The 15,582-nt window shown below is 36.5% G+C and overlaps 1 protein-coding gene across 1 annotated transcript; it reads left to right on the top strand.

Annotated features, from left to right (window-relative positions):
* LOC104771959 (14 kDa proline-rich protein DC2.15-like) lies at positions 5,430–5,986 on the top strand. Its single transcript, XM_010496593.2, has one exon. It carries the CDS (start codon positions 5,537–5,539, stop codon positions 5,921–5,923), a length of 387 nt encoding a protein of 128 aa, XP_010494895.1. The 5' UTR covers positions 5,430–5,536; the 3' UTR covers positions 5,924–5,986.

The following is a 15,582-nucleotide window of genomic DNA, read 5'->3' as shown; positions in this document are numbered from 1 at the left end:
AATGCCTAATAAAGAAAAGAAATAAGATTCCCAACAAATAAAAAAAAAAGAATTTTTAAAAAAGGAACTATAAGTGTGAAGGAAAGTGGTGGTTGTTAGGTGGTTCAACCAAACGCTGCCAACCCTTTAAAACGGCGTTTTCACTCATCTTGCGTTTTCCTTCAACAGTAAATTATCGTCATTACGGAGGGTATTAAAGTCATTTAAATGGCAGAAAGCCGAAACGTGGTGACACTTCTGTACTGTCTTTCTACACGTGGCAGGTGCATTGGGAAGACAATTGTTTTTCTTGGTTACTGTTACTGTGGGTGGTGGTGGTGAGGTCACCGGATTTTCCGGTTCCCGGTTAAAGCTATTATCCCAACCGAAACCCATTGGTCCATTGTTTAATTTCACTTTTTATGTTTTTTTGGTTTACTTTTTAAATAAACTGTGATGAGTTAGGTTTGTTTATAATGATTAGTTTTGTGAAGTCAGCGAAAACGAAAGCTATACCGATATGGCTCGGCTTCATTAACCGATTTCAATCCTCCGGTTTAGCTACTCTATAACCGGTTCTGCTAGGACATTTTTTTTAGCTTTCCAAATCTGTGTAGTGGTTAGAATATTCGACTAGACCCACCCAAAAAATATTCACTTGTTGTTGTTGTTATAAGTTTTAAAACCTACATATTTGAATGACATGACAATAAATAACGTGGACGTTCTTTAATGCCTTATTTGTTTTGTTTTATTTGACCTTCTATTGTTCACAACATACCTTTTAGTTTATTATTGCATAGTAGTATCATTTATATCTTTTTTTTTCATATGGTTTATCACTTGCATTTGACATAATATTAGTGAGATTAATTTGCATTTTATTTTTTAACAGATTGCCACATTATTATAATTAAATTATTATTTTCATTTTTTTTATAGTTTTTTCTATATTCTCTGAAAAATCGCATTCCCTTTAACGACAAAACGATAATACATTTGAACGTTGAAAAAATATATGTCACTTTCGTCTAAATCTTAGTTAATTATCCAACTTTGATTTGGAGATCAAAAATATACTCATTTCATAGTATCTTCATAGACTATTTTAATATATTTGATTTGTGCACAAATGATATATTACATATCTTGCTCACATAATAATATTGTATTCAATATATCACCAAAAATATATATATATATATATATTGTATTCAATATGACATCATCTATGAATTTATGGTTAATTATTATGGACCAGCCGATGTTAAAGGTCATGTTGTTTTACCAATCCACTAAGGAATAAATCACCAACTATATTGGTATTATTAAGCTTGTACGTGGTATATAATATATATGTTTCCTGCCCAAGTGCTTGATATTTTTTATATGGTGACTCTATATATTAATGCAATAGATATCCAGTCGGAAACAATATATCATAGATGTGCATTATCCAGTTAGGAAGTGGTAATTTAGATAATATTATTTATAAGAATTAAATGTTTTTGATTTGGAATCTTTGAGATATGGGTTCTGACATGTGTATATAAAAATAAGTTGTGAATTAGTCAATGGGACCAATAGATGGACCGTAAACTATATGTCATATTAGTTTTTTTAAGTTATTGATGGATCCAAGTGTCATGTTTATATGCCATATTAACGAAGGTGATATGGGAGAAACTCAGTATGACTTCAAACATAAGAAATATCCAATTAACAGCTAATAAGGATGATGCGGAGACATGGACATTCTGGCCTCAAGTGTCAAGTCAACCGTCTGACCAATCACACCCTTTTGCCATTTAGATCATTTAGAAAACACTATTCCTATAGAGTATAAACATGTATGCGTTTACACTTTATACGGATAATCAACCAATATATATGTATGAAGCAATAACATGCAAGTATGGAACTTACGTTAGTTTTAAATGTAAGTTATTGCAATTCTAATAGAGGATTTACTACTGGACCAACAACATACATAGTGGTAGCAACTACCAACCTCGTTGTTGTTATGGGGTATATAACGACCAAGTCATCAGAAGTTTTTTTTAAATATTTCTTTATTTGATTTTCCTTTTGTGAAAAAATTGAAGTTTCCCAGAATTTATTAAAGAAATGAAATAACCAATTAGACATGTCTTGGACTCGTAAACCCATTAATATTATCCTTCATAATCAAACCCAACACTTGCATTATCCGTATTTGTATCCATTTCCGTTTTATCTGTTATTTCACTATCATATTTGTATACATTGGTTGGATATCCGTTTTTTCTTTGAGTAAAAATCTGCAATAACGAATATTAATTCCAGATTTACATTATTCCGTGTCTACTAATAGAGTTACTTAAAAAATATTGAAGGAATTAAATGCTGGCAATGGTAATCCAATTTAACTTATTCTAGACTTTAATTCCAAAAATGAGTACATGAGACTGTGTACTTGTTATCAAACGGTACTTTTACGGATACACGAATCGAGAAATAGTTAGAAGTAATGACGACACTAACATTTGAACTCAAAATAAGAAAATTACGGGTCAAACTCAAAACTCTGAACAACTTCTTACTTAAAGAAACAAAACATGGTAATTACTACAAGTGTGTTTGCATCTTTCCGCAATTTTGTCTGTTGCTTTCGGAATTTAAAGAGACAATGACCAACCGTATCTTTTTCTAATTTAGTTGACCGACTTTTCTCCTAAAACTATATTTGTTTGACCAAATCTTATTCAGTTTTTTTTCCATCACGTTTGTTTTTAAACCTAGTCTAAGTAGTAGTTTACCACCATTTTTTTTCTTCTAGATTTAAAATTATAACACATAGTAAAAGTTATGATTGTAGCTGGAAAAAACTATATTCCCAAAGCACAATTTGAATAAATATACGACAAAGAACAATTGCAAAAAGTGATGATGAGTTAGTGTTTAATATTTTCAAAAACTATATTTCGGTCGAATTGCATCTTTCGAAAAGTAGTATTGAAAAAGAAAAAAAAAATACTAAAAAATATAAATTTTAAATTAAGATTCTCATCTAACCAAAATATTTCTAGAAAAAAAAAATAGAAACTGAATCCAAATTCTATAATAAACAAAATTCGTAAAATTGTAGTTAGACAGAAACTATCAAGTAGATTCGATTCTTATGCTTTACGTTTAGACGTGAAAAATAACATAAAAAGGAACAGCCGACGTCGAATAATGTTATTGTTAATCTGCCGTCATTTTTCCCGCGTTTACACGCTGTTGATTTTAGAACAAACAAGTGAATGAAGAGAAAAAAAGGATTGGAGCTAAAAAAAATGATTTAATTAGATAAGATAACAAATAAATGGTGAATACTGGACAAAACAGAAAACGAGAGGTCACAAGAAATAGTACACTGTGTTCATGACGGCCGCACCACCACATACCTTATTCTTATCATTTATTAAAATTTAAAACTCTATAGTTTTGGACCAACCTATCGAAGTTTATAAATGTGATATTTTCGTCAAGATAATTAACATATTTTAGTCCAGCCAACAAATTCATTAGTGGATTCACAAAAGTGAATCATGCATGACCTATTGTTTTGTTTAAGGAATTTTTATTTTTTCTCCTTTCCAGAACGTTAACATATTTTTAAGATTGTTATTGTAGCCAACGAAATTTTTACTCTATAAATCAGAAAAGGTATAAAGCTTGTTGCAACAAATATGTTACTCTTATTTGCCAATCCAAAAAAGCCAAATACTTGTATATTGAGGTTTAAATAGGAGATAAATTCATTTATTTATTCGCTAGTAAAATATACTAACATTGTTTCAGTATATGTTTACAAGATATGCCATACCATTTGTTGTAAATATGTAGTATTTATTTTTGATAATTTTGGTGTAAATGTTTCCATTAAGATTTGTAATAAGTTTGAAAAAATGTTAGTTAGGTTGCTAGTCATCAGAAACACTGAACTCGTACACATTTCAGCAAAAGCAAATTCATTATTACAAACATCAAATCCATGGTCGTTGATACAAGAGACAAAATGTTTCTAACGTGTCTTATGAGAATACTGTTATAAGAAAATTATGATATACTTGGAAGGCCACATATCTCTACTTGTTAGATTAAGAGTTAAGACCATCTCCAGTGTATTTCTTTATTTTTTTCTCTAAAATAGAGTAATTAAAAAATAAAGCACTGTTTTTCTCCAATGTATTACTCTATTTTCACCTCTATAATAGAGTTAGTGTAAAAAAATAGAGGTGAGAATAGAGTTGCTCTATATATAGAGCAATCATATTATTTTTTCTATTTTAAAGTAAAATATAGAGTAGGTTTGGAGTAAATGTTGCTCTATAATAAAGATTTGACTCTAAAATAAAGTGGGGGGTTGGAGATGCCCTAAAGACAAACCAAACCTTTTCAATCGCCACAAAGCTAAAAGAAAAAATGAAATTTTATTTTTTCTTTGCCTTCTTTTTTTTTGAAAAAATATGTCAATCTTGATTGGTCAGAATGATCAAATGCGGAAATTTAGGGCAATATGTTTGTATCACAACTTTCCTTTCATGTTCTTTAATAAAAAGCATTTAAGAGAAAAACCGAAAATCAATTTGCAGTATTTGGGCCAAAGCGGCCCAGTCGTTCTATTAAAATTATTAGGCAGGCTTTCTCGCTGGATGCATAGGATATTTAAGACGGAAGATCTCCATAATTCGAAGTCATGAGCGATAAAGCAAACTTGCCACATGCATGCGATGCGAGTAGATGGTGACTTTGATAACAGAAAGGCTAGCTTTGGCAAGGAAGACTACAAGCTTTATATATAAGGAAAAAGAAATACGTAGGAGTATTACCAAAGGAGGTGTATACTGAAAGAATAATGTACGCCAAGGTTTGTTCTATTGGATAGTTTGGACGTGTATCCAATATATAGCCAGTGTTGTTGTGTTGGTAATCGGAAACTACATATCGATTTATACTGGATTCATTTTGTAGCCACCATTTGTAAATTCTAATATCAAAGTCTATATTTATTATCCGAATATCTAAAAAAAACGAAAAAAAAAAACATTATCATCAGATTGGCCAAATCACATGAACGTTCTATGTAAACAAATGGGATTTGCACAACTCAGTAACCACAAAAGAACAAAAGTCGAATTGCAGAACACATTTAACTCCAAAATCCATTATTTGTTTACGGTTTAGATTTAAGTTGTAAGCTCGTCTTTCTCCACTTAGTTAATATTTTGTGCATGTTGCATGTAACTTGATATTTCTTGACAGGTTGTAAGAACAATCATTCCAAATCTTATTAATTATCCATCGTATCATAGAAACAAACAATATTTTATCGAATTAATTCATTTCGTTGCCACTCGTAAAATTGTAATATTAAAACACACAAGCCAATCTCGATCTTCACCTATAGAAACCCTAAGACTATCTCTTCTTCACACAACACATCACAAGCTTGATAAAGAAAGAAAGGTTTTAATTAAGGGTTTTCTTGTACCTTTTAAAATATTCTTATTGAAACTTTGCTTTTTCATCAATGGCTTATTCTAAGATTGCTCTACTCCTCCTCTTCAATGTCATCTTCTTAACTTTAGCCAGCTCGACTTCCGTCCCTTGTCCACCACCACCGTCCAAGAGCTACCCCAAGAAGCCCTCACCATCGTCTCCCCACAAAGCCACATGTAAAGACGCTCTTAAACTCAAGGTGTGTGCTAATGTGTTGGATTTGGTTAAGGTTTCTCTACCACCAACCTCCCAATGTTGCGCCCTCATCAATGGTCTAGTTGATCTTGAAGCCGCCGTCTGTCTTTGTACTGCCCTAAAGGCTAATCTTCTTGGTATCAACCTTAATGTTCCCATTTCATTGAGTCTTGTCCTAAACCATTGTGGCAAGAAGGTTCCATCTGGTTTCCAATGTGCCTAGAGATAACACATTTCAAATTGAGATTCTTATCATAACTTCATTTGTTTCTTGTTTTAAAACTCCTCTTTTGATTATATCATTATCTACTTGTTGTAATTTCTTACAAGTTTTATCAATGAAATAAGGTGTATTATATTCGTTCAGAAATAACAATCGTATCCGATCTCTTATTCTATTTTTTAAATGTGACCAACTACATAAAAATAAATCTGAACCTAGGACTTTTCTTTACTTCAAAGTTTAAAATTCTATTGGAACAAATTTAGTACTCCTTTTCTTTGCCTCTCGCCGGAACAAATCTAATCATAAATCATGGAAGTCTATCGCTATCGCCAGAAACAATTGAAATATGCTAATTGTTCTTAAGCCGCATGATTTTTTTCTTTTTATTGAATTTTTGAATGGTCCGTCGCAAAAGTATTATAAGTGTTATACTGGAAGTACTCCCATTTCAATATTTTGGACAATAAATTAAATTTTGACAAAAAAAAAACAGTAAATTAAAAAGAAGAAAAGAAAAGAACATATTACAAGTATGGAGTCTCAAACATAACCTTTAATTTTATTATCAAGACTGTTCCATTTTAATTTCTTGTTTTTTCATAAATTTTACTAATATCACTATATAGATTTAATTTAGTATGAAAATATAGAGCAGAATGGTACTTAGTAAAAGATACATATCAAACCAGCTTTTTAGTGAAAGCCAAGGAACCGGAAAGTGTTTTGGTTCAACCTAAGTTCGATGGGATATATTTCATCCTTTTAAATAAAAAACCAAATATGTTTCACAAGATAAAAATATTTATATCTTACGAGACAATTGGTGTACATTTGCGCAGTTCTGAGATAGTTTTACTTTTACCACAAAGACAACGTGGAAGGATCAAATAATGGGGGCCATAAATTTACGTCAGAGCCTCTCTCCCCTTCACTCTAAAATTGGAGCACTAGTTTGGACCATGAGTCCATGACGTATATATTCGCTCAACAAAAGTTGGAGATAGTTTTAGCCAAAACTGTTCTGATTTGATGAAAAATAATGTATACATCAGTGAAGTAACCTATTTCTTCATATACTTAGAAAAATTTTGAGAGGAGCAAGAGAGATTTTTTTTTTTTTTTTTCATATCTGTTTTATTCGATAATATAACACATAATGCTCGAACATATCCACATCAAACTTTTCGTAGACACCTTCCCTCTAACAAATTTTCAAACCTTTCTAGTTATTTATAATTCGTACACACAAAAGAAAATCGTATTTTAATCAAATAGTGAGATAAACCATAGTAATCCTAAAGCCAGTGTTGTTAATCGATTTACATGGAACAATTTCACTCTTAGCCACCCTTATTCTGCTAAATCACATGGGTTTTGCATAACCAAAAAATAACAATGATCGAGTTCCAGTGATATGCTCAAATTATAATACCCTAATGGTAATAACAGTTTTGCAGTTGTAATATTCTAAGAGTCGAATCCACAGAAACTTTTAGATCACACAATAGAATTATTAATATTTTATTTATGCTAAATCAAAATATTAAATTAAAAACAATGCAAAACAGAATTAGAAATTGTTGTAAATTCATAGGATCAAAGAGCTAGGCCTAGGGAATTTCTCAAGAAATTACAGATTATTAAATCAATAAATTAATAGGATTTAAGCAATTTAAAATCAGATCTAGAACTCTAAACTCTTTTGTAAAATAAATCAGTTCTCACTGTGTTCACAAAATTACTAAATCAAATCTCTTTGCAAGAAGTAATTTTGCTCACCAAAAGGTTTTATCAAGAAAATCAATTATATTCTCATATCAATTTATTTTCCTATGTTATTAATTCTAGGTGATCAGTCAAGAATTAATATGAAGAACAACCTCTGATGAAGATCACAAAAGATAATGAATCCTAAAAATAACAGATATAATAAACCATAAAAAAATTATGTGAAAAACCTTGAACCTAACATGCAAACTACTCAGACATATTCAATGAAGAATAAAACATCTTTTCTGAATAATAAGCAATAGATATCAAGTAGTAAGAAGAGAGTTTAAAAATCTTCTCTCTACAGATGAAATCAAATCTGTCTCTCCCAAAAGCTCTCAATATCTCTCAAAAAGCTAAAGCTGCTAGAATCAAACTTGCTAGAATAAAATTTAGGTCTAAACAATGACCATAAAAATCCTATATATACTGTGAAACACGTCTTGGGCCTTAATTGCAAATATGGAAAGCTTGGGTAACTTTTGTAAATCTTCTAAAGCTTGTGGGAAAACTTCCGATTCGGCTTTTGGGAACTGCATCGATCGATGATGTGGTTGCATCGGTCGATGTATTCTCTTGAACTCGTCTCCCACCTTCGTAGATCAGCCTTAATGCTTTGATTATGCTCCAAATCATCCTATTTAGTTCCATTATGTTTCATCTATGTCAATGAGTACCTAATCCTATAAAGACTTAAAAACAATTTAGAAAACAAATCAAAAACTCAAAAAACACATTTATATCATGGTTAAAAACCATAAAAACCATGATATATCATCCAATACACATAAAATTCTTGAATTTTTTTTTAAATTAAGTTACATATAAACTTGTCATTGTCCACTCAATTAGTTTAATTCTTTTATTCTTTTTGCATGTTGTGTGTAACAACTGAATATACCTTGACAGCTTGTGAGATTTCATTCTGCTTTGAATAATAATCCATCACATGAAAATTCTTTCATTCAATAGTTGTCATTTTGTAATTTAAAACCCTATATCTACATACGTCATACAACACATCACAACATTGATAAAATGATAGTTTTAAGGTTTGATTTTTCCTTATAACTCTAATAGACAGTCCTTTATAATTTTACTTCTTTAAAGATTGACCAATTCTACTTGTTAAGCTAATAAACAGACCAAACCTTTTCCGCCTCAGTAACCCACACGAAAAAAGAAAAAAATGAAAGCTAAAATTAAGTTTATACTCCCTCTGTTTTACAAAGAGTGTCATTTTGACCAGTTACACACAAATTAAGAAAAACTTGAATTATGCATATATGCCCTTATTTAATGAGTAATTTATTATTGAAATTTAATAGAAAAAGCTTTGGGTTAAAGGTAAATTAGAAATTTTGATGTTAAAAATCACATTAAAAATACAAAGTGACAGTCTTTGTGAAACAAAGAAAACTTCCAGAATGACACTCTTTGTGAAACAGAGGTAGTAGTATAATGGTCTAAATAATCCAACATTGTTATTTTAGAAAAATAGTTAATATCAGTTCAAAGCTCTCTCATTCTAGATTTAATAACCGTTGATAACTGACAACCCTCTCTTTCGGGTTATAAGTCTTATTTATATAATATATCAACTCATATAATGAAAATTGCATGTTACATATGCAAAGATCTGAATCTTAGTAATTTCTCTCCCAGGCACACTCCCCGAGGAGCCATGAGGAAGTCTATTGTCCAGATCTTACCCACTCCTTTCCACCAGTAAGAATAAAGTAACTTCTTTACCCGCCGGTCCTAACGGTTAAAGTGTGCGTTCAACTTCCAAACTTTTCAAATCTCTCCATCAAAGCAAATCTTAACTTTCGAGGTTGGTTTAGAGCTTAATCGGAGCTTACTGTGACTCTCCACTGCATTTACTCCCCCACAACAGTCCTTTCGAAACCTTTAAAGCCCTCCGTTTTTTCAAAAACAAACTTTCTCCCCCGCTCTGACTCTTTCCTGCCATTCACCCCTCAATCCTGAGCAAAAACAACATGTCGAACCGTATCCCATACCATCTCAAAGGAAAGGAACCCATTCGAGGCTTCTCATCACCCCCTAGAAAGAGAATTCGAGCCCCGGACCTTGACACAGCTGACCTGATTGAAGAGAACTCCCTCACTCTAATAGGTCGCCTCACAAACCCTGCTGGGCAAAGAATGAGGGCCCTCTTCCCCTTTCTTCTAAATCGTTGGAATCTTCATGGGAAAGCGGAAGGCGCATATCTTGGCCAAGGTGTCTTCCAGTTCAAGTTTGAAGCAGAAGAGGATATCCTCCATGTTCTGGAAAACAGACCCTATCACTTTGACCTCTGGATGGTAATCATTCAGAGATGGGAACCAGTTATCTCCCCAACATTCCCCTCCAAGATTCCTTTCTGGATCGAGATACGGGGCCTACCAAAACATTTCTGGAAAGCTGAAATGGTCAAATCTATTGGAAAAGCACTAGGAGAAATCATGGAATGGGATATCTCCTCCTCATCGGTTCAAGTAAAAATCTTACTTGATGGACTGGAACCCCTCACAATGGCAACCATTGAGGAGTTTGCAGATGGTAGTGAGGCCCTTCTCTGCCTGGAATACAGAAACCTAAAGAACCACTGCAACCACTGCCTGCGCCTCACACATGATAGGGCCTCCTGTCCAGGTCTTCGTGACTTGCAAAAGGACCAGATCCTGACGGTACAAAAAGACAAAGTTACCTCTGCTCAACACTCTGTCTCAAGAAACTATTATACTCCTCAGGACAGGTTCCTGCCCCCTCGAGGTGCAACTCCCCAGGAAGTTAGATCTCACCAGAATCCCCCCCCCCCGCGAAAGAGATCCTTCGATGACATGAACCCCAGATCATCTAGTCTCTCGGGTGCGAGAACCACCTATCGGACCTCTAGACCTCACTATGAGAACCATTCTACAAGAGAAAGACAAACTGCTTCAGTCAGTAGGGATGATCACTCTTATCTTCGTAGGAGTAAACATTACATTCCTTACCCGCTAACACATACCTCCATGTGGAGAGAAAAACTAACACCATCCGCGGAAAGTCCAGCAGAAACCTCTGTCTCCTCAAGAGCACGTAGACCCCCCCTAGAGCGAGTTGAGAATACTCAGGATATTCAAGTGTTTGCTCCCCTCCCCACTCAGCAGAATCCTACCAACTCTAGACCAGAGGGCCCTCCCCCCTCCCGAGATCAAATTCTAAATGACCTACAGGAGGTCACAATACAATACATCTCCCACCCGGATCCGGCTGAGAGTGCAGCACGACGAGTAAGAGTCTTACAAAGCGAGGCATATAATATGGTGGAGACAACTGCAACGTCCATCCTAGCAGCAAATCTAGGTGATTCTCAGGTCCAAAAAGCACAACCTAACCAAGTCTCCAATCAAGTAACACTGGAGAGTATTTTGTCCCCTAGAAAACTCAGTGCTGGATCACCAAAACGAGGAAGGGGCGCCCTCCATCACAAAAACAAACAGCAAAAGTTAGTAAAAAACTTCTGGGAGCTAAAACTCAGAAGAGGAACTTTACACAGGGGTCCCCAAGGAAAGCAAGTACCTCAAACGCTCCAACCCGGTCAGGCCCCTCTAGACCTTCTCACAGAAAGAACTCAAAGACCTCTTCCGACCCGCTAGATCAAACCGAAGTACCCCTACTCTCCCTCAAGCCCTAGAACATAATGATGGATTGAGTCATACGAGTCCCTCCACACGAGGCCAAACGACCACCCCTGTCCCAAAGATCTCAGTTTTCCCTGCAAGTAAAAGACAGAAGGCGGATTTTCAGAAACCGCCAACCCCTCTTCCTTAAAGGTGGTGAGTTGGAACTGTTGTGGATTGGGGAACCCCATAACAGTTCAAAGATTAAGGGAGATTAGGAAAAAAATCTTCCCTGATGTCCTAGTTTTGATGGAGACAAAAAACCCTAATGAGACAGTCCTTAATACGCTCCAATGGCTTGATTATCCCAGCCATCTCCTGGTTCCCCCACCCTCCCCAGCCTCGGGAGGCCTTGCTCTATTCTGGAAATCAAATTTGAGTGTAGAAATCTTAAGCTCTAACCAGCACTTCATTGACACAAGAATAGAAGCAAAAGGTAGGAGTTTATATGCTACCTTTTTGTATGGTGAACCTGAGAGAACAGGTCGCATACATGTATGGAATGAACTCCAAAACCTCGCTGAATCTCGCTCAGGACCCTGGTTCATCACAGGTGACTTTAATGATATTATCTGTAGCGATGAGAAGGTAGGAGGGCCTGTACGATCCGAGGGCTCCTTCACGGACCTTAGATCCTTCATGTCCACCTGTGATCTCTACGATCTGAAGCATACTGGAAATTTCCTATCCTGGCGAGGTAGAAGACACTCACATGTGGTTAGATGCAGGTTGGATAGATCTATGGCTAACAGTGATTGGGTTATGGCTTACCCTTCCGGAAGAAGTGAATAATTAAGATTTGAAGGTTCTGACCACAGCCCTCTAGTCACCTCTTTTGAACCTGTCAAAAAACACCACAAGGGTCTCTTTAGATATGATAGAAGATTCAAGGACAACCCCGAAGTTAGCAATCTCATCCTCCAAGTCTGGAATTCAAAACCTACTGCCCCCATAGATCACCGCCTGCATTTGTGTAGAGTTGCAATTATCAGTTGGAGTAAAGAACAAATTCTAAACAGAAAAGAACAGATTTCTTCACTCAGTGACCAACTAGAAGAAGCTATGTGTGATAATGATGTTAGTCAGACTACTATCGACACCCTCAATCAGCAACTCACTCTAGCATACAAACAGGAGGAAGAGTTTTGGAAGCAACGCAGCAGACAACTGTGGCTCACCTTGGGGATAAGAACTCGGGCTTTATCCATGCAGCAACCAAAGCACGAAGAGCCATAAATAACATTTCAGTGTTAGAAACGCCCACAGGAACCAAAGTTTATGAGGAATGTGAGATTGTTAAAAACATATCTGACTATTTCCAGGAAATCTTTACCTCACAAGAAGGGGAAAGAAGAAGTGTGGTCACTGAAGCCCTCAACCCGTGCATTACCCCTGAAATGAATAAGATGCTCATAGCCATGCCATCCCCGACTGAGATTAAGAACGCCTGTTTCGACATCCATGCTGACAAGGCCCCAGGACCCGACGACTTCTCAGCGAGCTTCTTCCAATCCAACTGGAGTACAGTAGGTGATGCCGTTGTGGCAGAGATCCAAACTTTCTTCATCTCTGGTGCCCTACCACAGAAAATAAACCATACACATGTTAGACTCATCCCAAAGACGACAACAGTTCAGAAAGTTTCGGACTACAGACCAATCGCTCTCTGTACAGTGTACTATAAAATTATCGCCAAACTTCTTGCCAAAAGACTTCAACCTGTGCTACATGAGTGTATTTCTGAAAACCAGTCCGCTTTTGTACCCCAACGAGCCATCTCGGATAATGTTTTGATTACACATGAAGCCCTGCACAATCTAAAAACATCAGGGGCAGAGAAGAGGTGTTTTATGGCTGTTAAAACAGACATGAGTAAGGCATATGACAAACTCGAATGGGACTTCCTTAAAGCAGCTCTAGAAAGACTAGGTTTTCATCAAACCTGGATAGGTTGGCTGATGCAGTGTGTCACTACTGTCTCTTACTCCTTTCTGATTAACGATCAAGCAAAAGGACTAGTAGTTCCCCAGCGTGGCATTAGACAAGGTGACCCCCTCTCCCCTTACCTCTTCATCATCTGCAGTGAGGTCCTGTCGGGTCTGTGCCTGAAAGCTCAAAAGGATGGAAGCCTTATTGGCATCAAAGTTGCAAAAGGAAGCCCCAGAGTTAACCACTTACTCTTTGCGGACGACACCATGTTCTTCATCCGGTCTGACCAACAAAGTTGTTGTAAGCTAAAAAGTATCCTGCACAAGTATGAACTCGCATCAGGTCAGAAGATAAATCAAGCTAAATCTTCCATTACCTTTTCGTCAAAAACCCCAGCCCTCACTCGCACAAAAGCAAAGCAGATTCTAGACATACAGAAGGAGGGTGGACAAGGCAAATACTTGGGACTACCTGAACTCTTCGGCAGGAAGAAAAAGGATCTATTTACCTCGATTGTTGATCGTATCAAGCAGAAAGCCCTAAGCTGGTCATCAAGATTTCTCTCCACAGCTGGAAAGCTCACCATGATCAAGTCTGTCCTATCAGCGATGCTGTCATACACTATGTCATGCTTCCACCTCCCTGGATCCCTGTACAAACGCATTCAATCAGCTCTCACCAGGTTCTGGTGGGATACAAAGACGAAAAAGAAAAAGATGTCCTGGATCGCTTGGAAAAAGATCACAAAAACAACAAAGGCAGGAGGGTTAGGTATCAGGGACATAAAACATTTTAACAAGGCACTCCTGGCCAAACTATGTTCGAGATTAATTAAAAAGCCTCATACCTTGTTTGTGCGAGTACTACTAGGGAAGTATTGCGGCTCCTCATCCATATTAGATTGCAAGGTCCCCTTATCAGCTTCCAATGGCTGGAGAAGTATTTGCATGGGCAGAGACCTCCTAAAACCCAAGTTAGGCATTCTGTTAGGTTCTGGAGCCTCTACCCCTATCTGGCGAACCCCGTGGCTCTATGTCTCTACACCCCTTGCCCCAATGGGACCACCTACCGAGGCGTCTCAAAATCTCATGGTAGCGGATCTCCTCCTACCAAATACCAAGGAATGGAATATTGATCTCATTAGACAGATCTTACCTCCGTATGAAAAAGAAATCTGTTTCCTAAAGCCTAGTGTAAGAGGAGCACAAGATACCTGGGCCTGGTTGCCTATAAAAGATGGATCTTACTCGGTCAAATCAGGTTACTTTGAATCCACACAGTGGGAGGACGAACAAAAAGACATGAGCCAAGGTGATCTCTGAAACAACCCTTCCCGTTTTTTTTTTTTTTATACCTTAAATTACTAGTGGTCCCATACCCACTAACATCCTAACAACAATCAATAACCGCGGATAACCAAATAAAATAATCCCATCTACTGGGTTATACACACAAGCATATGAGACTCCCAAGTCAACAAACAACAATAACACAATCAATACATCAAACCAGGAAAATAAGACTCGGCAGGTACTAGTGTCGACCGATGCTCAATCGGTGTCGACCGATGCTACAGAAACTGGTGCCGACCGATGCTGGAATGGTGCCGATCGATGCTACTCGAGACGGTGCCGATCGATGCTCCACAAAAGTGGTATCGATCGATGCCTCTTCTGCAGACACGATCTGCGCGAAACTCAGCGACGAACTCCGATTCCAATCAACACAGAATCGACTCCAAACACGTCTAACCATCTCGGAATTCACTAGAAATCACAAATACAATGTACCCAAGCAAGCAAACACCACAAATAACAAGGAATCACACAAAANAACACAAACAGCAAAGAAAACACACAAACAAGAGAGATCTCATGCTTAGATCAACCATGGTCAAGCACTCACCTCAAGAACAGGAAGATTGAAATGAGAAACGTGGAAAACAACACCCCCAGAAGCTCCCCCTTCGTTTCCAGCAACAGCTAACACTTCTACTGCCTCAGATCTCTCCAAAATCTCCAAGAACAAGCCCAGAAAAACTCAAGAACGTTTCTCTCTCTTTTCTCTTTTTCTTTCACTAAGCGGCGACCAAATAACTTCCCAAAAACCCTTAAACTCGTCCTTAGACGCTTATAACACGATTTAGGGATTTAATTGAACCAAACCGAACCAATTCGGCAATTAATCAAACCGGCCGAACCCAGAAATTAGTGGTGTCGATCGATGCCACTAGGGTGTCGATCGACACTCCTTTCAAAATCACAAAATCCGGTTCGCGGATGTTACAAT

Source organism: Camelina sativa, chromosome 20, assembly GCF_000633955.1.
Source record: "Camelina sativa cultivar DH55 chromosome 20, Cs, whole genome shotgun sequence".
Taxonomy (NCBI): Eukaryota; Viridiplantae; Streptophyta; class Magnoliopsida; order Brassicales; family Brassicaceae; genus Camelina; species Camelina sativa.
The sequence above is the reverse complement of the archived record's forward strand: the minus strand, read 5'-3'. Positions and strand labels throughout refer to the sequence as shown.

Bases quoted from the DNA above. Each gene is read 5' to 3' on its own strand.
- LOC104771959 (XM_010496593.2), top strand. From the start codon at position 5,537: ATGGCTTATTCTAAGATTGCTCTACTCCTCCTCTTCAATGTCATCTTC.